Source organism: Dipodomys ordii, unplaced genomic scaffold (genome assembly GCF_000151885.1).
Source record: "Dipodomys ordii isolate 6190 unplaced genomic scaffold, Dord_2.0 Scaffold124, whole genome shotgun sequence".
NCBI lineage: Eukaryota > Metazoa > Chordata > Mammalia > Rodentia > Heteromyidae > Dipodomys > Dipodomys ordii.
Window position 1 is genome coordinate 875,205 of NW_012267340.1, and position 20,479 is coordinate 895,683.

At 45.2% G+C, this 20,479-nt stretch overlaps 1 protein-coding gene across 5 annotated transcripts; it reads right to left on the reverse strand.

The window, feature by feature from the left end:
- Positions 1 to 39: 39 nt before the first annotated feature.
- Positions 40 to 20,000, reverse strand: Hps3 (Hermansky-Pudlak syndrome 3). Of its 5 annotated transcripts, XM_013029904.1 has the most exons (17): positions 19,982 to 20,000; positions 17,686 to 18,177; positions 16,768 to 16,939; positions 16,584 to 16,669; positions 15,709 to 15,901; positions 14,165 to 14,246; positions 11,973 to 12,127; positions 10,920 to 11,025; positions 9,883 to 10,064; positions 8,899 to 9,076; positions 8,176 to 8,409; positions 6,087 to 6,272; positions 5,610 to 5,798; positions 4,728 to 4,832; positions 2,753 to 2,959; positions 1,929 to 2,019; positions 40 to 796 (listed from the first exon to the last, which is right to left on the reverse strand). In XM_013029904.1, the coding sequence occupies exons 2-17, from the start codon at positions 18,161 to 18,163 to the stop codon at positions 669 to 671; spliced, it is 2,772 nt and encodes a 923-aa protein (XP_012885358.1). In that variant the 5' UTR covers positions 18,164 to 18,177; positions 19,982 to 20,000; the 3' UTR covers positions 40 to 668. The 5 variants fall into 5 exon arrangements, with proteins under 5 accessions (XP_012885358.1, XP_012885357.1, XP_012885359.1 ...); XM_013029903.1 differs by lacking the exon at positions 19,982 to 20,000 and having other exon boundaries at positions 17,686 to 19,245; XM_013029907.1 differs by lacking the exons at positions 40 to 796; positions 1,929 to 2,019; positions 2,753 to 2,959; positions 19,982 to 20,000 and adding exons at positions 4,190 to 4,254; positions 4,300 to 4,325 and having other exon boundaries at positions 17,686 to 19,245.
- Between the last annotated feature and the right edge of the window lie 479 nt (positions 20,001 to 20,479).

The following is a 20,479-nucleotide window of genomic DNA, read 5'->3' on the forward strand; positions in this document are numbered from 1 at the left end:
TCAACATTTTTAACAAGCGCTTCTATAAAAAGACTGATATCATGATATAGTTCTTTATTTTCACATATACTCTGGCTGAAAAAAATAAACAGCATTTGTTAATATTAATAACAAACAGAAACAGGTTTTGCTGAAAACACACATACACACATTCAACACATATCAGACAAAAACTCAGCTTTGTAAACTTGACCTTCATTTGGCTCAGAGCACAAAAATAACCTAAGTTAAAAAAGTAACAAGAAAATAAAAGTTCAGACTCTTTTACTGTGGCAAAATATTTACATCTTTCTCAAAGAAAATTACAAACAACAACAACAAAAGGAGAGAAATCTCGGAATTGGAGCAAATAAAATTCTGGGCCACTTAAGAGTGACACACATTTCCTTCAAGCATCCTCGGGGTGGAAAGACTGTCATGTCTTCACAGCCCTGAATTGAGGCTGTCCTGAGCAAAGTCACCACCCCCCTTTAAAAATGTATGGCTTCTTTGAAGAATTCTTATCTTGAAGCTTTTACTTTCTGGACCATTAAATAGAGCCAGACATACATTAAGGAACTAACAGTCACCACTCCATGGTAAAGTTTGTGTCCGGAAAATGTCTGAGGCTTGTACATGCTGACATGATACAAACCCCCCTGGCACCCAGTGATTTTTAAATGCTACCTTCAAGTCAGTGGCTTCTTTCGACTGCAGTACAGCAGGTATGGCAAGAAAAATGCTGCTGCGCCATCTTCTGGGAGAACAGTCAAAAATTCCCTCAGCTCCAACTCCACAGCAACGACAGACAAGGCCTCTGGTGGGGAAGATACCTGGGTCAGAACTTGGTTCTCCCATCCAGTATTCTCCAAATCACTCAACTGATCAGATCACACAAAAAAGAGTTATTATAAAAACAAAGAACAGGCTCCTCCATCCAGACTGATTTTAACAACTTCCTCATTAAGCCTTTCCAGAGTCATTTGAAGTTTATTTTACATGCAATTTGGAGTTATTACTTCACTGTTGGATGACTCCATTGTTTTTAATAGATTTCTAGCATTCTCTAAAGAAAAATACAATCATTTGAATGCTGTTTTGTTGTTAGGACTATATACAGCTAATACATAAGGACAGTTTACTATGACAGTAAATGTTGTTAACTTTCAGACACTGTTTTCCTAAATCAGATCCTCTCTATAATGAGAGTTTCACATCAGTAAGTACCAATTTCTTTTTATTACCATTTAGCTTTTCTTCTAAACAACAAAGACAGGTGTTCTAGTGACAGCTATCAATCAGGCTGAGGTAAAGAGACCTTGCCTGCCCAAGAACCACCCTGAGTTTAGTTGCAGTACCAAAACAAAACCGAAAACAGATGAGAGAAGGAATTTGTCATATTTTAATCATTTTCATGATTGGTTACTTAACAGATGCACATGCCCTCTCCTATGCACAATGTTTCAGCATCCACTGGGCCTTGTAACTCCATCCACATTCTGGCACCCTGCCCTGTGACCCTCTTACACCTTTTATCTCCTAGAAGAACTCATCAGTCTTCAATCGTGTTTAATGAACTTACCTCCCCACCTGAAACAGATTAAGCACCAAGACCATCAACAAGAGCTGTAACTGTCCTAGTGTCAGTATTTCGTATCTTCAAGTATTTTGAAATATTAATGAATTTCTATGATGTGATAACTTAAATTCGTGAAAGTATTAATTTATAAGAACAATAGCACTGAAAGTGGAAGAGGTAAATAAGTATCATAAGTGTTGGTCAGAGGCCATATAAAACTGAAAATAAGCTTTCCAGATGATTCTACAAGTCCTCTCTCTTCTCACTTCTCTCTCTCCTTCTCTCTTCTCACTACATGGCAGGAAGTGAGGTCAAGGCCTCAACAAATTCACAGTTAGAATTTATCTTTAATCTCTAAAGGGAATTTTACCTTTTAATGATGCCAGATGAAGCTGGAACTTCTCTCCACCACACTTCACTCTCTGAAAAAGTTCAGGAAGCAATTTTTTCCACCACAGAGTCTATCTTAGGAAAAAGTAAGAAAAATTTTAGTTTGGTGCACTTTGCCCTCAGTGGCAATACTCAAGAAGACTGTGCTGGGCCGTACAAGGCAGAAACACATCATCGGATGAAGGACTTGACTTTGAGCAAGGGCACCGGTGGTTCACGCCTATATCCTAGCCACCCAGGAGGCTGAGACCCAGAACAGTTTGAAGTCAGCAAGGCAGGAAATGCCATGAGACCCTTATCTCCAATTAACCAGCAAAATGCCAGACTACAGACCACATGGGCGGGGGGGGGGGATGATTGCATCATGGTTTCTTAACTTTTAATCTCCAAACAGCATGTTTTTTAAAAATGACAACAGACCATTAATACCACCTCACAGCACTCAACACACAGGGCATGAGTATGCCTAGGCCTTGAGCCCCACATCCCTGTAAAGGTGGCCTAAATGGTTCTGCTTTGCAGATAAGATTCCAGACCCCGGGTCTGGAAAGGTGGCTCAGTGCTAGAGCGCTTGTCTTGCATGCCTGAGGCCCTGGGTTCAATTCCCCGGCACTACATAAGCAAAAAGAAAAAAGCTGGAAGTGGTGCTGTGGCTCAAGTGGTAGAGTGCTAGCCTTGAGCTGAAGAGCTGAGGGACAGCGCCCAGGCCCAGAGTTCAGGCCTCACGACCGGACCCCCCCCCCAAAAAAAAAAGATTCCAGACCCCATAACACTTACAAAGTTTGAACCATCTGGAAAACATACCCGGTGCTCGTCTTTGAGTTCGTGGTTAGCGTAGGGGATGACAGCCTCCGGACACCTGTCTAGCAGGGTGTCCAGGCACTGTTCATACTCTTTCAGGCGCGTGTGACATAGAATGTGGATACTGAGGCCAGCAGTACTGTCTTCCAAGAGTGGCTCCAAGAATGGAACAATGGAAGCTATGTCAAATGAAGGACCACATATAAGAGACTATGAACAGAAAAGCAAAAGGTTATGGGATGAGGTATCAGAAAGTAAAAGCACCAACACAGCATGGTTTTGTAAGAAACTAAACCTTATTTGCAAAACAAAAAAAAGGTGATGTAATTTTAGAGCCTTATGCATATGGTCCTTACTTAATAAGTCTAAGAGGACAGAAGAATTAAATAATTTTGATTTGCCTCCTTGATGTTTAATAGAAAAGTCATTTAAAAACACTATCATTTAATTTACTTTAGACAGACTACAAATTAAAAGGAATGTGTTTCTTTATGAGTCTAAGGTGTAATCAACTCATGGTCAAAGATGCATATGCATTGGTATTCAGTACTGAAAATCCTAAGAGATCCAATGTTCAACAGTAAGGAGCGAGTGAGTTAAACAACAGAGGTAACATTGTGTTATTAGAGTTCTATTGTCAAAGACTCTCTAAGGAGAAAACACTCAGGATAAAATGCTGAGTAAAAAAAATCTTCATAGGAGATTCTACTCAGAGATGCCCCGGTTTTGTAAAACCCGATCAGACCCAGGCCCAGTCAGGCTCACAGAGAGCCCTCTGGAAGAGCCATGGCACTGGAAACAGACTTCCTAGGATGGAAAAACAGGCCTGGTTTTCCTTTCACACTGTCCTGTGTTTCCACCTACTGTGTATATAACTCCAAATAAAATTCAACATTCTGAAAGCCAGTGATTGTTCAGAGCTTGGCTAATCAATGCAGCTGGCCAGAAGTATTATTTCAGAGCTTTACCAGTATTGCACTTTATTTTATTTTTTTGCCAGTCCTAGGGCTTGAACTTAGGGCCTGGGCACTGTCCCTGAGCTTCTTTTGCTCAAGGCTAGCGCTTTACCACCTGAGCCAAGCACCACTTCTGGCTTTTTCTGTGTATGTGGTACTGAGGAATCAAACCCAGGGCTTCATGCGTGCTAGGCAAGCACTCTACCACTGAGCCACCTTCCCAGCCAAAAGTACTGTACTTTTTTTAAAGCAACTTTACCAGTGTTTAAATTTTAAAGCATATCTAATATCAATTGCACCATCAAAACAATCTCCATGCTTCCTCGCTCCTGTAAAAGAGTCAAGTGACTTCTTTATTTCTTTTGCTCAGCCTCGTCTCAGACTTACAGCAGGACAAGAAACATTAATTACTCATTCTTGGCCAGTGTAATCATTTTATTCCAAACATCCACCAAGGAGTGGCTGGGAAAATAAGGTTGGTATCTTTCTTCCTGCACGTTTTATACATTGACAACAATGTGTCAAAGATGAAGTAAGGTGATAACCTCCCTACATGGAAAGCCAGCTATAAAGAACTATAGTGAGGAAATCTGCCTACATGGAAGGCCATCTATAAAGAGCTATAGTGAGGAAAAGGACTCAGGAAAGTTCAGTCAGATAACATGCTTGAAAGCTAGGAGCCACAGAACAATGCAATTTGAAACTGGTTTTAAAACATCACTGAGTTACACTTTTCAAGCAGTAAGTGAAATAGGCCTTGATGTCTTCTGAGGGAACTCTACTGACAAGCACCCCAATGACGTTAAGTGTGCCAGTTAGTTCTGTGTGTAGATGACACCCTGCCCACCAGCAGTTCCACACAGAGGCAGAGGCTTCCTCCAAAGTCCCTGAGTGCGCCTCATGTTAGATTTAGACCCCCAAATGCAATGTTCTAAATTAATAGGGCATTTGATGTCTCACCAAAGCAAAAATAATACATCTTACTGTGCATGTTCAAAAGAAAAAGAGACATTTCTATTTACCTGTAATTTTGAAAGGTCTTCTCTGTAATTTTTATCAGCTAAGGAATCTGGTGATAAGACATGAACCCATGGATAGATTAAACCATAATGACTACAGGCATTTATCTGAAACATAAAATAAATTTGTCATTAAAAAAAATAGACCACCACCAACCCCTCCCTCCCCAACAAAACCCTCTTCATTCAAAGAAAGGTAGTCATCAATGCCATCACCCATATCATACCTGTGTAGGCTGTATTGGGTGGGAAGCCTTCAGAATGTTCTTCCGCCTGTTGCTTCTATACTACATAATCTATACGCAACATTTCCTTATATTCTAAACTTTTTAAAATATGCTACAGAGCAAAAGTAAGCAATATCACTTTTGCAATTATACTAAAAAAGAGCTAACAGTAATATTAGAAGTAATTTTTATTTATGCTACTTTATTTGGGAGGTAATGTTTCTTCCACAAACTCACTATGAGTGACAAGGAACCCCAGGAGCTTAGACAAAAAAGAAACCCTTTTCCAATGTGAGCAATTGCCATCACAAGCTCCTGCTTGTCTGGCTGGTCCTCTACCTCAAGTCATGCCTGCAGCCATACTTTTTGCTAGTTACTCTGGAGATGAACCCATGGACTTTTCTGCCCAAATGGAAGTGCCATCATCCAGATCTGAGCCTCCTGAGTACCTAGGATTACACCTGTGAGCTAGCAAGACCAAGCTCCTTCATGGACAAGTCACTTGTAATGCACTTTTAACTCTAGCTTAAATATCTAGTGATAAGAAATGAGACTTAACTATGAGTAATTAAAAATATGAAGGCCTTAAAAAAAGGAAGGTAGATTGTTTTATGTGCCTTGCCTGGGCCTCCCTGAATGCCCAGTTCCATTATCTCACCAGATCCTCTGATGTGCGAAGTGGTGTGGTGTCAGGAAGCTGCCTCTTAGATAATCTCCAGATGTACTGTGATGTGAGCTTGAAGCAGAGTTCCTGAAGAACCACATCTGGGAGACAGGACACAAGCTGAGCTTCCCAGAAGTCTACCAGGAGCTGAGGAGTCGAATCTTCACCCTTACCACAGAGCACCTTGAGCACAGAGAAACAAGCCAGTCTCAGATACAATAGCACACCATGATATAGGCCACGTGGTGAGTTAATTCCTACCCCTGGTTTCAGTGCCAAGGCTAAGAACAGTTAGGCATTGTTAATAAGAAGTCAATTCAAGGTTGCAAGGATGGAGCTTCTCCAGAAATACTTTTGATACATGCTTTTATGTGACAGACCAATTATGTGTAAGTCTGTTTTTCAATAAACAGATGAGAAACTCTTCTTTTGCTCTTCTCCCTCTTTCACTCAGTTCATTAAATTACAAACCTTAAAGAAAGAATCTGCTTCTTCAATTCCAATTTTGTTGTTCTTCTGCAAGCCCAGGACGGACGCCACCAGCAGTCCAGGCTGGGTCTCCTTTAAGTGAACTGCAAACTGGGTAGGGACAATCTGCCCCTTCCTCTGTTGAATCAGCAGCCGAGGTTCCAGAATGAAGCCACACACCAACTGCATCTGCAGAAGACAAAGAAAATAAGGAGGATCTTCCTGATGACTCAAACACAATTTTTTTCTTTAACTACAAAGATTAGTTCCTATACCAAGAAGGATATCATTAACTGCCTTATGTAAATCATTAGAACTTATCTCAACATCAGGATGTTCTATATCTATAAGGAGGTTTTATTTAGGGCTTTAAGACTATATCTTAAGCTTTTCAAAATTATGGAAAGAAGCATCATGTTTTAGAGTTCCATTTTCAGAATAGACAGCCTGATATTGGCTTGCTCACCCTACTAGAATAGCTCACTGGTGAGTGGTAAAGAATGTCTTCTTGTTTTAGAAAGCAAAGTCATAGTGAAGCACTGGTGGCTTATACCTGTAATCCTGACTACTCAGAAAGCTGAGATCTGAGGATTGCAGTTCTAAGCTAGTCTGGTAAGAAGGTCCCTGAGACTCTTATCTCCAATTAACCACTAGAAAATTGGAAATACAGCTGTGGCTCAAAGTAGTAGAGCACTAGCTTTGAGCAAAAAAAGCTTAGGGACAGTGTACAGGCTTTGAGGACAGTGTACAGGCTTTGAGTTCAAGGAGGGAGAGGGGGAGGAAGGGAAAAGAAGGAGAGGGAGAGAGAGGGAGAAAGATGAGGGAGGGAGGGAGAGAGGGGGGGAGAGGAGAAAGATGGGCCTGTAATCCTTGGAAGCACATGGGCTCTGGAGCTGACTGGTACAACTCTACCTCATCCACTGGCCACCTGTGTTATCGTAAGCAAGTGATTTGCCTCTCTGTCTTGTTGTCTTCTCTGTAGCTTCATGCATGAAAGCTATTTGGGAAGCTGAGGTCTGAGGAACAAGGTTCAAAACCAGCAAAAAGACTTGTTATCTCCAACTAACCACAAAAAAATGGAGCTGTGGCTCAAGTGGTAGAGTACTTGCCTTGAGCAGGAAAACAAAATCTCAGGGACAGTACCTAGGACAAGAGACCCATTCACCCCATACTCCCTCTACACTCCAACTATTTTACAATATTATTTAGCTTTTTGTTAAATATTTAAATATTGTTTAAATACTGCCTCCCCCTTTTTTGGTCGTGGGGCTTGAAATCTGGGCCTGGGTGCTCTCCCTGAGCTCTTCAGCTCAAGGCTAGCACTCTACCACTTGAGCCACAGCACCTCTTCCTGTTTAAAAACTAAACAAGCTAACATAATCAAGGGTGCAGGACAGGCCCTGGACATGACAGGAGGTACAACATAACCTTTAGCCCCTTTTCCCTTAAATGACTAATGCCTTGGGCTCACATCCCTAAATGGCCTCTCCACCAAGAGACACGGCCTTCCTCCTTAAGTCCCACCATCTGAAGTCCAGCCCTCCTGACAGTCCAGCACCTGTAACTTTCCAAGTGGAGAAGGTTTTTACAGGTGCTTGGGTTCTAAGCCCCATAGTTAATGTCCTCTGTGCTGTACTTAAACGGACACCACTCTGCTGTTCTCAGTGACCACACCATCTTTCTCAGGCCAGGTCAGACTATCCGTTCCAGGCAGAGCCCAGAGTACCCTTCACGCAGGCATAGTGCTCCAAATGCTACTAAGACAGCCAGAGGAATATCTGCTGCTGCTATTTCTCTTGTATTTTTCAGACCTAAATTCCTACTTGGATCATTTCCTTAGATCTGCTTTCCATTACAACGAAGAAAATGTAAGTTAGCTGCAGGCATGCAATCCTAGCTATTAAGATGGCTGAAATCTGAGGAACAAGGTTCAAAGGCAGCCTGGGCAGGAAAGACTCTTTAGCTCCAATTAACCACCAAAAAGTTGTGGCTCAAGTGGAAGAGTGCTAGCCTTGAGCAGAAAAAATCCCTCAGAGACAGCAGCTAGGCCACACCCACACAGCACTCCCTCTGCCTAGGCAGGGCACTGTACCTCTGTATGGCTTTGCATCTCCTTTCTGTACAAGTCAAGATCTCCTAGTTTCAGAGCCACTGCTGCCCTGGTCAGGGTGACTAAGACGGAGGAGAACCCACAGGTGTCCAGGCCCCTCAGGCAGCTCCAGGCAAGTGAGGGGTCAATGTTCTTCATGGAAGGGCTACAGAGAATATGAGGCAGTTGCTTCGGCTCAGCCACTCGAAACATCTCAGCCACTCTTGCTGCTAATTCCTTTGAGGACACCAACCAAGAATGAGAGGTCAGGCCGCCGGCAGAAAGCAACAAAAGCAGCAAAAACACCTATAATTTAAAATCCACCTAAAGAAGTAATTTGGACGAGGTGATCTCATTTCTCCCAAAACATCAAAGCAATGGGTACTGCAATTTCCAGAGACCTTTAAAGGATAAGAGAGGCCAAACACAAGCCTTAATGCCTTGAGGCCACCAGGCCAGGTTCTGGGAAAGAGTGCTGCCTGGACTGGAGGCTGGACAGTTAAGGCTGCAGGCAGCACAAGACACAGGAAAGCAAAGCCACATGCTGCATCACAAAGGCCTCTAAGTTCTTTAAACTATCATCATTAAAGGCATGTGATTTTTTTTTCTCTTTTAGGAAAAGGAGGAAGGATATTAATAATTTGCCACCTAAATATTATTACATAAATTACTAAAATGGAAAGTTAACAATATTAGCTATAAACAAACAATGAAAAGTATACGCACTCCACTTAATTCTTCATCCAGGTTTTCATAAAGCGAGTGATTAATATAAAAGATTAATCCCCTCTCATATTTCTGTGATTCATCTTCGGCCCAGTCCACACGGGCCAGGACTTCAGCCAGGGACAAACTGGACATCTTGTAGTATGGCAGGGCCAGGTGGGCATGCTGGGTAGCAAGCCTTACAGGAAAAAAAATACAAAAGCCTCCAATTAGCAAGTTTTGAGGCTGTTCCTAACACATCCAGTAAAAAACAAATCATGCCTTACAAAATCAGAACATACCAAAACCATCTCCTGCCATTAGTAACTGGAACAAACTACTAAGTACTATTTTACTGTCATTCTAATTAATGCAGTTTCCCCTAAATAAAAATGGAAAAGCAATCAATTAACTAAGTGAATTTTAATATTCATGAGGTACCTCTAAAATAATGGAGTTTATTGGTAAGAAAAGTGTGTTTCATTAAGTTGTAACCAATCCCATAGTCCATATAAACCTCTGAAAAAACTAAATAGAAAAATGTGCAAATTGTTCACATGTGAAATAAAAACTGCTGCTTGTCCTTGGGTGCCTGGTGCCATCAAAGCACCAGTGACACTCTGTAGCTGATTCCTCTAAGCTCATGGTGAACAGAGCAGGCTTGTCTCTCAGGGAGCTTCACTGCACGCCATCCCATAGCCACAAAGAGCAGGAATTCCTAAGTAGGTACAAAGTCATGAGTTGGAGACTCTACTGCTTGTCTGACAAACTGCTCCTCTTCTAAGACAGGGCACAGCCAGTGGTCTTGGCATAGGCCTAGCACAGCACCTGGTACTCTGCCTGGATTCAACAGGTGCTTGAGAAACGAGAGGACTGTGAACCAGCCCCCCTCACATCCCCTCGTGTCCCCTCACTGACCCAGTAACTACTAGGGAAGAAAGAGGGAGGGAGTGCATGCAGCCCGGGGGGAAGGCTGGGGTCTGAGGGCCTGGGGATACCACAGACCTGCTGTAGCAGTCCCCAAGGTGCCCACAGCTCTCCTTAAACGCTTCCACGAGCTCTGCTCTCTCGCCGGGCTCCAGCTGCTGCGTGTCCATGAGGGCGGCTCTGATAAGCAGGTGAGCCTCGCTGAGGAGGTGGATGCAGCTCTGCGTCCTCACAGTCTTGTAGGTGTTACTGTAGTCCACCTGGAGTGGGGATGACCAACAGATCATGTGGCTGCCCAGTTCTGTCCTTAATCCAAGTTGGGCTTACAAGATAATGCCTAAGCATGTTAAATACTAAAAGTAAAAAAGAAAAAAGCATTTATTAGAGCCTTAGCTGGGTAGTGTTTTACTCCAAAACCTATGGACCAGTTAAATCTATACATGATGATAATAGTACCTTGTTAAACAGCTTTAAGTGTCAGGGAAGAAGGCCCAATTTATACTATAATGTTAATAATAGTAATGATTTGATCCCAATTTGGTGAGGCTAATGAATATGCTATACTGATGGTATTAACTTCTGTAAGGAAGTTCTGGGATGTGAGGGTTTCTGGAGCTGAGACTGGGTACCACCTATTTTCAACTGGTGGTTTAGGTTGTTCTACTACATCCATTTCTGAAGCCCCAAGGGCTAGCCTGAAGCCATCAGTGTATTCACACGTCAGTGGGCAGCTCAGCCAGATGGTACCTCAGACCGCAGTTAAGCATGAAGAGAGCGATGGGACGAGCTTAAGGGACTGTCAGAGTTAAGATGCCAGGACCAGACAGGCAACATTTAAAGCAGATTCTGCTGGGGTTCAAAGTCAAGGACTATTGAAGTTGGCCCGCTCTTGGACGCTGGTAGAAGAGTGTGTATGAATAAGGGCAGACATCTCAGTTTCAGTGACTTCTCAAATGTCGGAAGCAGTGAACATGCAGAGGTGATGTAAGAATTCATGCTCCACAGTGAGATGGCTCTGGGGTGGGCGTGGCCTCCTAAGCTGGTGATAATATAGTCAGTTTCTCCTCATCAATTCCACTGTCCATTTCTACAAGGGGAGAAGGTGGAGGAAGTACCATTTCCTTGTAGAGCTGCACTGGTGGGACTGTATCCACGATATAGACATTCCACCCAGGCCCGGCTCCAGGAGGCCTCATCTGAACACTGGCATTTTTCCTAGAACTAAAAGCAAAACAAAAGACTGAGAATTTTAAGGCAAGAAACATTATTCATACATTGCAGTTCTGAGTGGTAAACATTGGGTACTAGAAGATAATACAACTCCGAAAGCACAGGACGTATCTCCAGTGAGTGGCTGCAGAGTTGATTACTTCACAGTACTCTATAGGCCTACAGCATTTACTGTTCTATCACATATTGGTAGTTCAATGCTTCTGATTCACTTTATAAGCATTCTCAGAGGGGCTGTCAGCTCCAAACAGGTACGTTTCTCAGCTCTGAAAGTGCCTGAGTGCAGACCTTCTCCAGCAAAGGTGATCTTAGCTCAGCAGGCTCTGCACCACACATGTGAACAGAAAGAGCTTGCTCAGATACACCAGGAAAAATCTGCAGGACCACATGAGCCTTTAATCTGCGTAAGGCAGTGTCTTATCTCTTCCCCCTCCCCCCTATTCTCCTAACAGTATAAGAACTTTCAAATTTTTTGATCAAATGAATTCTGTGTACACATTTTTTGACTAGTGACTGTCTAGAAACAATGCACATAAACAACTCAAAAGCAAACACTTAGGCTCTAATTCCAGCACCCAGGAGGCTTTTTCTGTGTATGTGGTACTGAGAAATCAAACCCAGGGCTTCATGCATGCTAGGCAAGCACTCTACCACTAAACCACATTCCCGGCCCGTGAAACTATTTTGCAATTTGTTTTTTTCTAAAAGACCCATGGTGGATGGTTAAACATTATTATAGAGATCTTTAGACCCTTCTGTACCTTCTCTGGAAAATGAATGAAAAAATCATTGAAAAAAATCATCAAAAAAGAATGGAAAAAATCATCTGATCATTCCACATTTTGATTTAAAAATGGTAAGGTAAGATAAATACAAAATATGCCAGCTATACTTCATTCCGGAAGCAGGCAGGCGTGTGTAGGGCATGGGGTACTTACGGAGTCCTTTTGGGTGACTCTCTTCTCTCCTCAGTGGCCTCAGGATCTGCCTTGGTCAGAAGTATGATGTGGTTTTTAAAGTGACAGATGGCTTTCAAACCAATGAAGAGCTGTATTCTTAAAGCACAGACATCCATACTCACAGGCGGGCAAGCCTGAGGAGGGGAAATCACAAGAGCTTTCAGCTGACCAAATCACCCCCCCCCCACACCAAATCCACATTGCTATTCTTAAGAGAGTGGAGTTATCAAAACTTACATAGTTAACCATATGTCAGTCAGTCAGTCAGTCAATCAACCAACCACCTCAGTACTTGTACAGTGAGAAAACATAAGTGTGGGAACTGGGCAGAGTGAGCTCTGTGGACCCCTCAGGAAAAGCAGTCCTGGAGGGTTCCCCTGTGCCCAGCAAAATCCCCTCTCACGAAGGCTGGCTGGGGGCAGTCGGAGGTTCTCAGCAAAGCGAGCCACAATGACAGGACATTCTAAGGCACGCAAAGTGCTAACCACTTCCTTGTGGATGGGCGTGTGTTCCGATAGCCCTGGGTGTGACTGAAACCTGGGCTGCTAACGGGCAGGTGTGCCAGGGCACGAGGAACCAGGCTGCTATCCTGTGCATATGACCCTCAGCTCCAGGAGGGAGGGTACGGATCAGGGCAGAAGGGGGAGGGCTGCAACCGAGCTCACAAAATGATACGGGCATTAACTGTCCTCTCCCTGAGGCCCTCTCCATCAGCCCTCTCATCCAAGTGGCTGCCAAAACCATCTTAAAACCTTCCTATCTTAAAATAGCTAAGGAGGCCTTGATCTGGTGGAGACGCAGGGCCTCAAGGGAAAGGGAAGATGTTGCAGCAGGTGCTCTGGCTCATGCTCAGGCTGTGAAATGTTTTTGGACACCATGGCTCTCAGGTCTGGTTCAGCAGGTGAACTGCTGACTGTACACACAGCCAGCCATCTACCCTTCCAGCGAGAGGGCGGGGATGCAGGGAGAGGAGCCAAGTGGGAGGAGGGCCCTTCCTTCTCTCTCTGTGCAGGCCTCAGCATGGCATCTCCCCACCAGCTGCCACTGCTCCTCTTTCCCCCTTCTCCTTCCTTCTCAATGGTTTTAAGGGACTCTAGGAGGATATGGTATGATGACTTTTTCAGTCCAGTGGGTGCCCTGACTCTTATTTTAAAATTAAGGGCAAGACCAGAAGGATAAAGAATGCTGCATTTTCATTTTCACCAGGGAGATAAACCTGATTTGTAAAGTCAGCTCTCACTGGAAAGACTGAGTGCCTATCTTATAATGAGAAAGGCACAGGAAACATGTGACTCTGGTCGCACCCTGGGGCAGCCACACAAAGCCAGGACAGCTATAGCAACGCAGGGCTCTGAGGATGGAGACCACACTCTCAATACCACAAACCACAACCGTACTGTGCTAAGACTGCTCAGGCTGGTTTAACCATCATCACCAACACTTATTTTTCTAGAAAAGGCTTTCTAGGTGTACATAAACTAACTTTTGACAAACAGGCCATCATAATTGGGGGTTTCTCACTGCACGTACATTCATAACAAATATCCACTCAAATAGCTTGTACTTTAGAGGTGAAATAGCACAGATGAGTAACTATGAGTCTATTTTGGAGAACAGAAATACAAGGTCAGATGATAAAACTGCCTTCATTGATTTTGTGGTTGGTGCTTTCCTGAGAATAAGCATGGTGTGTCTCACTAAAAGTGCAGTTATTGATCTAGCATATCCATTAACTAGACTAAGTGTGGAAGACTGTTGTTGGAAGCTTGAAAAACAACAAAAGAATGATAGACATATTTGAGGATAGTATAAGTTATTTTAATACCTCTTGTGTGATATGGAGTATACTATATTTTGTTTATGCATATGCTGCTTTGTTAATACATACAACTGCCACAAATATCTGTGAGGAAATTTTGTACTATAATATAAACTGCCCTCCTTACACTGTACAAATTCCTCACCGAGCTTTAAAAAACTGAATTAAATTCTGAGTGAGATGTTTGCAAAGCAATCTTATGAATTGTGAACTCTACCACAAATCACAAATGCTTAGTATTTATGTCTGTATGAAAGACAACCAGCGGCCTCCCTTCCCGGCCTGGTCCCAGGCCAGCCTGCGTGTCACACTCCTGAGCCTGGGCCTCACTGTCACCAAAGCCAGTCCTCACCTTCAGGGTGGTGTCCATGTAGGGGTCATCCTCTCGGGCCACCGCTGCGCTGCACCGCACCGTGAAGCACTGCAGGTTGTTGCTGAGGAAGAGGAGAGAGGCACTGAGGGTGGAGGCTTAGGGCTAACTGCAGAGGGGGAGAGGAGGCTCTCCCAGCACACCACGACACATGGGGCAGAGGACATCCAGTTAAGGATGGAGGGGTTGAGACTGCTTCCCAGGAAGGAGGGGCCTGCAGACCCCCAGAGAGCTTTACATACCCATACCTGGCCCTCACTGCATTGCTAATGCACATGAACCTCACAGGGCATCCATCCTTATCATCCCTAGATGCCCAGAAACTCTCCCACCTATCCTCACACCTCTCTCCTGCCTCTGCCCTGCTTAGATGCAGTCCTGTAATCTGCCATCCAGAACTGGTCCAGGCGCATATTCACCAGCATCCATGGCCCTCCTCTGAGGTAACTGGCAAGCCGTGTTCCCAGCACTTTTCCACATTTCCACATCACTAGTTCTTCCTGGCACTTAGTCAGGAGTAGCTCTCTTCCTAACTGGGGATTCCAATACTCCCCCTGGGTTTAAAAAAAAGAAGTTGCTTTCTTGTGCAATCAATCAGGAATATGGAGTATTTCTGAAACACCAGACACTATCTTCGGTTACAGTCTGAGCCTGCACCTACCACATCTACTTCTCCTAACCTCCACCCACTGAAACTCTATGTAGCCTTCACACCCAGCTTCAAACACAGCCACCTGTCTGAAACTTGGCAGTTTCCTTCCCTAGGACACACTGCGTGTTGTGAGGTCTTCAGATCCTTTGCAGAATCTAATTTGTTTTCTGTGTCTCACACTGTTGCTTTAAAAAAGTAGCTGATACTGCGTATTCACAGTTACTTGGTCACAGGGCCCAAGGGCTTGAATATTATCTAGACTCAAAACAGTGGAAAGAGAAGCAAAAGTGCAGAGGTAAGAGGAAATGAGATCCAATTCCTGCTCAGAAAGCAGTTTTCTGCCAGCACACTAGGGCAAGACCATAAGAAGACATCCACTCCCACACAGCCGTAAGACCCGTCCAGCTACCCTGCCTGCCCCATTGCGGCTCATCAGGGCTACAGTCACATCCTTTTTCTGGTCTTATCGCAGTTCTAACCCACTATGAAATAACTCGATTCTGAAAGAACAGGATGGCAGTGAGAAGAGGAAGCCTAAAGAGTTCAGAGAGAGATGTCCGCACTGGGCCTGCAGCAATCTCCCACATGCAGAACCTCACATCTCCTTACAAAGGGTCCCCATCAGCCTAAGAAAGCATAGCAAAGCCACCACCGAGCCCACAGCACTGGACAGAGAAGCATAGCAAAGCCACCACTGAGCCCACAGCACTGGACAGAGGCCGGAGCCACCCGAAGACAGACATGAGCAGACAGGCAGCTCCTTAGTTTATGGTACTCTACGTTACGTTAGAGGGTGCTCCCATTACAGATGTAGGTAGCGGCTACAGAACCCACGGGGGAGTGACTAGGAGAGGCCAATGAGCTGAAACGATACCTTGTGATGACGTGCAGAAACTGTGGCGTGAGGACGGCCTGCCTGGCCGTCTCGGGATACTGGTAGACGGACATCAACTCCACAGACTTCACAACCATGTAGAGATAGCCGACATGAGGCAATGAGAAAAAACAGAAGAGACTCAGCAGCTCTTTTTCCTGAGACAGTTTCTCTCCGTCAGACGAAGGAGAACCTGCATTCAGAAGTGAGAGTGTGTGGTTTGAGTCTGTGACTAACATGTAAAGTCTTCCTCTGCCCGTCTACAATTAGCTCTCTAAGTCCTTCCCAGTGCTCTGGTGCCTTGCTACAACTATACTTCCTCACTGCTGGTTCCCAGTGCTCAGCATGACACACTCCGGACTAGACCCCCTTTCCTAAAAGAAACCAAGTTAGGGAAATGCTACATAGGACAAGTACTTATAGCTTCCCCTAGACATTGTCTAAGATATGAAGTGAGCTGGGACCAGTGATTTTCAGTCTTACTGCGTAGTAGATGCCCAGGACCCAAAACTACCAACTAAGTCAAACTCCCCAGCGTTGTTATTAAAAAAGTATTCAGGTAAACTCAGGGTGCCAGGGTTTCGGACCACTGCTTAAATCCAGTCCACGTTTTCCCACCTGGCTCAGCAGGTGGGTCAAAGTGGCTTCCTTCAATATCTAGCTAGAACCCTGGTATATCTCTAGTCCACTCCTACAGGGCTTCAATTTCATGTTCTAGGCCTGGGGATCATTACAAAGGGAAATGGCTTCACCTCTTAGTCACTGAGCCGCGCCTTGCAAGTGGTCACAGGTGCTAAGGAACTTGGCAAGGGAGACTTGGTTCCCACATGGGGGTCTTCCCGACAGCCATAGGTCTGCCTGCTCAGCACACGTACCTGTTTGGTAAACAGGCAGCAGCTGGAGTGAATGCAACCTGACATCATCAGATGAGACACAGAATGAAATATCAGGAGTGAAGCGTCTGTGGGTGTAAAAAGACAGAGGGAAGAATCTCATTTCCACATACTTTGAGCAGGTACAAAAACATAAAATGCCAGTGACCGAAGAGGGCTGGAATACCGATAGAGCAAGTGCTGGATGTACAGATACTCCGCTTTCTCCTCAGCCAGCCCCGTCGGCTCCAGGGTAATAGACATGCCAGACTGTCTGCTTTTCTCACCCAGCAGTTCCATGGGCTTTTGGCAGAAAACAAAATCATCTGATTCAAGCTGTGACGTTTCACTACTGGGTCCTTAAAAATAAAATTCAAGAGCTTAGTAACTTCAAGTACAACTATCTGCTTGAATGAAAACTAGAGAGGGTGCTGTCCAAGGTCTTCTAACTAAAATACAAGAATGATCGCCTTGCCCCAGCTGTACCATTACTTCTACTGCCAGATGTAAACAGACTGTCATGACGCAGAAAAAAATATGTGGAGCCAGATATAAACCCAATCTAGTAAGAATAACTAAGTCTAGCTAAGTACAAGGCTCCCATCTGTAATCCTAGTTAGGTGAGAGGCAGAAATCAGGAGGATTGCAGCTAGAAGCCAACCTGGGTAGAAACGTTTGCAAGACCTAGTCTCAACCCATAGCTGAGGTGGCCCATTCCTGTCATCTTAGCTAGGTGGGAGGCTAAAATTGGGAGGACTGGGCTCCACGACAGTCTAGGAAGGAACGCCGCCTCAACCAAAGGATGTGGGGTGAGCGTATGTGCGTGCCTTCCTAGCGAGGACAGAAAGCCTACAACAGGCGGAGAGCGGGCCAGCCGTGTCCTCATCTCAAAAATTAACCAGCATGAAAAAGGGTTTGAGGCGTACCTCAGCATGTACAGTAGTTGCCTAGCAAGCACAAGGCCCAAGTACAAACCCCAGCAAAAACTGACAAAAAACCCCTAAGTCTATAAATAATGTGGCACGGCACCATAAACTCCAGAGATGTTCCCAAAGGTGAAAGGTTCTTCTCTGCCTAAAACAAGCAAATAAATTCCATCATTTACCTTCTGCCTGGTTCACTGTATTGCTGGTGCTGTGTGGATGATGGTTGACTCTCTCTGCATTTTTAGGTCCTGACTCCAGTTTTAGGATTAGGACTTCTAAGTCTGACATGACAGCCACATATCCAAGACAAAAAGAGATTTCCACAGGGGTAATGCTGTTTATGTGTATCACTAGAGAACGTTCAAAGTCCAGCACTGAGAACTCCTCACTAACAACTTGATACTTGAGAGTAAATAAAACGAACTGATCTGTGCAGCCAACAAGGAGGTCTCCTTTCACAGGGCAACAGGAGATGCACAAGGGCACCTCAGACAGCGGGATTTCCACAATAGACATCTGGTCCCTGAAGGCCTCACTGAGTGGCGCCTCCACACTGTGGCCCACCATCCGGACACACACTCGGGAACTCTCACTTCTTTTTCTCCTCCAGTTTGCATATGCACGCACAAATGTGGCTCCGTTCTTCTCCTCAATCATTACCAAATAGTCTCCTGAAAAGGAAATAAGATTTGACTAGACTTTGTAGTCAAACACAACTGCTTCCTTTGCTGACCTGAGATGAAACACACGAACCACTGGCCCAAAGACTATGGGAAGCCAGCCAAACCCTAGGTGACAGCATCAGTACTGGAAACTTATGAGGCCCGAGGTTCGGAGATGCAATCTCTCACCATCTGGTGGCTCAGGAAAACCTGTTCATCATTCCTACACCAGAGGGAATTCACACACCATTCTCCACGTGAGTTCTAAGTGCATCCTGTGCCCTACAGGTACAGCTCCCAGACAGCTCTACTGACAAAAATGATCACCACCATTCATGTCTTACTGAGAGTTACACAAACTTAGTATAAATCAAGGCATTCACTCTTAAGTAGAAAATTACACTTGATATCCCACCAAATCACAACTTTGAAGCAGAGTGAAGTTACACATTTATTTATAAAACTAAACAAAACATAAGCCCAAGTCTCTGAACTGGATTATATGAGCGTTTTTGTTGCTTTGGTTTTTAGCTAAGAAAACAACATGTATTTGTGGCGAGAAATCAATAAATACAAATGAAAAGCATAATATTACCTCCCAGAAGCCTCATTTTAACAATAAGGCTGCCTAGGGTAATTTTCTCTCTCTAAACATGGATCATGAAACATGTGCCATGATTTAGTTAACAGTCCTCTAGTGAAATATGTGGAAGTACATTTAGGTTTTATTCCCTAACAAAAATTTCTGCACATGTGAGTACCAAGGGGGCTGCATTAATGGCACAGGTTCTCAATGCTGGGCAACAGTAGGTCCACGTTAATACGGATGACGAGGCTGCTGTCATCACTGGTATTCCAGCAGTGCTGTGAATGTGTCTGTGCCCTGCCTCTCCAGCACAAGGCTTCAGTCATCACTCCTGTCTTCACACACACACTCTCGTTTCCCTGATGACATTAACATTTCAAAACCATCCTTCAAAATTTCCACGTATCCAATGTTCCCAAATTTTGTAACAGAAGAAAAGCTGTCAGCTAATGAAAGGAAAAAGGTCTGGAGGTGTTTTTCTACTTCGGTGTGTGTGTAGGGGGGAGAGAGGGCCGTGGGGGGGGGGGGCGGGTGCACAGCATTTCCAGTAGATGGAAATACGTGAATTCTGTTTTTCAGTGTCTGTGAAACAACAGGCACTAACTTCCTAGGAGTAAAGGAAGGCAGAAGAGAAATGCCAAGAAGGGGAAGATGAGTGTTCTGGATATCAAGATAGCCAGGAGTCTGCCCATGTTTAGTTATGTCTATGGTTAAAAGTTCAACTGGGCCACATGACCCATGGTGTTAAAGCCTTCCTTCCCACATGACTTCTGAACTACTTTGGGGCAGCCAGCGGGGTTCTAAACCCGTTATCACAGTTCCTGTGCTGGTTCCCCTCAGCAGTGCACTCCTGACTCAGGTCAGCAGTGCACTTCTGGGGAAACAGTGGCGGCCCCGCCTCACTACAGAGAAGTTAGTTAACTGCTGCAGCCGAGCTGCGGTGGCCTGGGGCCGGGGGCTGAAGCCCAGCAGTGCCGTCAATGCTACCCCACAGGGAAGACAAGTCTCCTGCTGCCACTTCAGATTTTAAATAAATGTTCACTTGGAAGAAAGGGGCAAGTTAGGCAAATTCTCTCTCACAAGCTCAGCCCACCATCTGCAATGGACGGCTTTACTATTTGATGAAAAAAAATCTTGAAGGTGAAAACTGCTATGCCTAAAAAAGGGCAGCATGAGAAGAGTTACCATTCTAGAAAGTGGAAAAATGGGCAAGAACCAACGACTCACACCTGTAGTCCTAGCTGTTCGAGGCTGGAGTTCAAAGCCAGCCCAGATGGGCCAGACCCCAGGCCTCTCACGCCCGTTACCCAGCACAAAGCCGGCCGTGGGGCTGGGGAACAGGGCCTGAGCCCCAGTCCGCAGCGAGGAAGGGGAGAGGGGAGCGGGCCGTAAGGATCGGGCCCCTGGCCGGGGCGCGGTGGAAGGGCTGGGCGAGCTGGCGGGCGCGGCGGGCTCGAGTCGCTCGGGTCAGGCGTGTCCGGCCGCGCGGCGGTGAAGGTTCTGGCGACGGCTGGCGGCCTCCTCCCGAGGCAGTGCGGAGCCTCCCCCGACGGACGGACGGATACCGGCGCGGGTCCTCACGTCGCCACGTCCGGTAGCGACTAAGGACTCGACTTACCTTACAGCGAAGCGGAACGGGGTCGAAGGCCTGGTGACCCCGCACCGGCCGGAGGGGTCCCGGGGCGCGGGGCAGCCCGGCCCCCGAGGTCTGAGGACGGGGAGCGG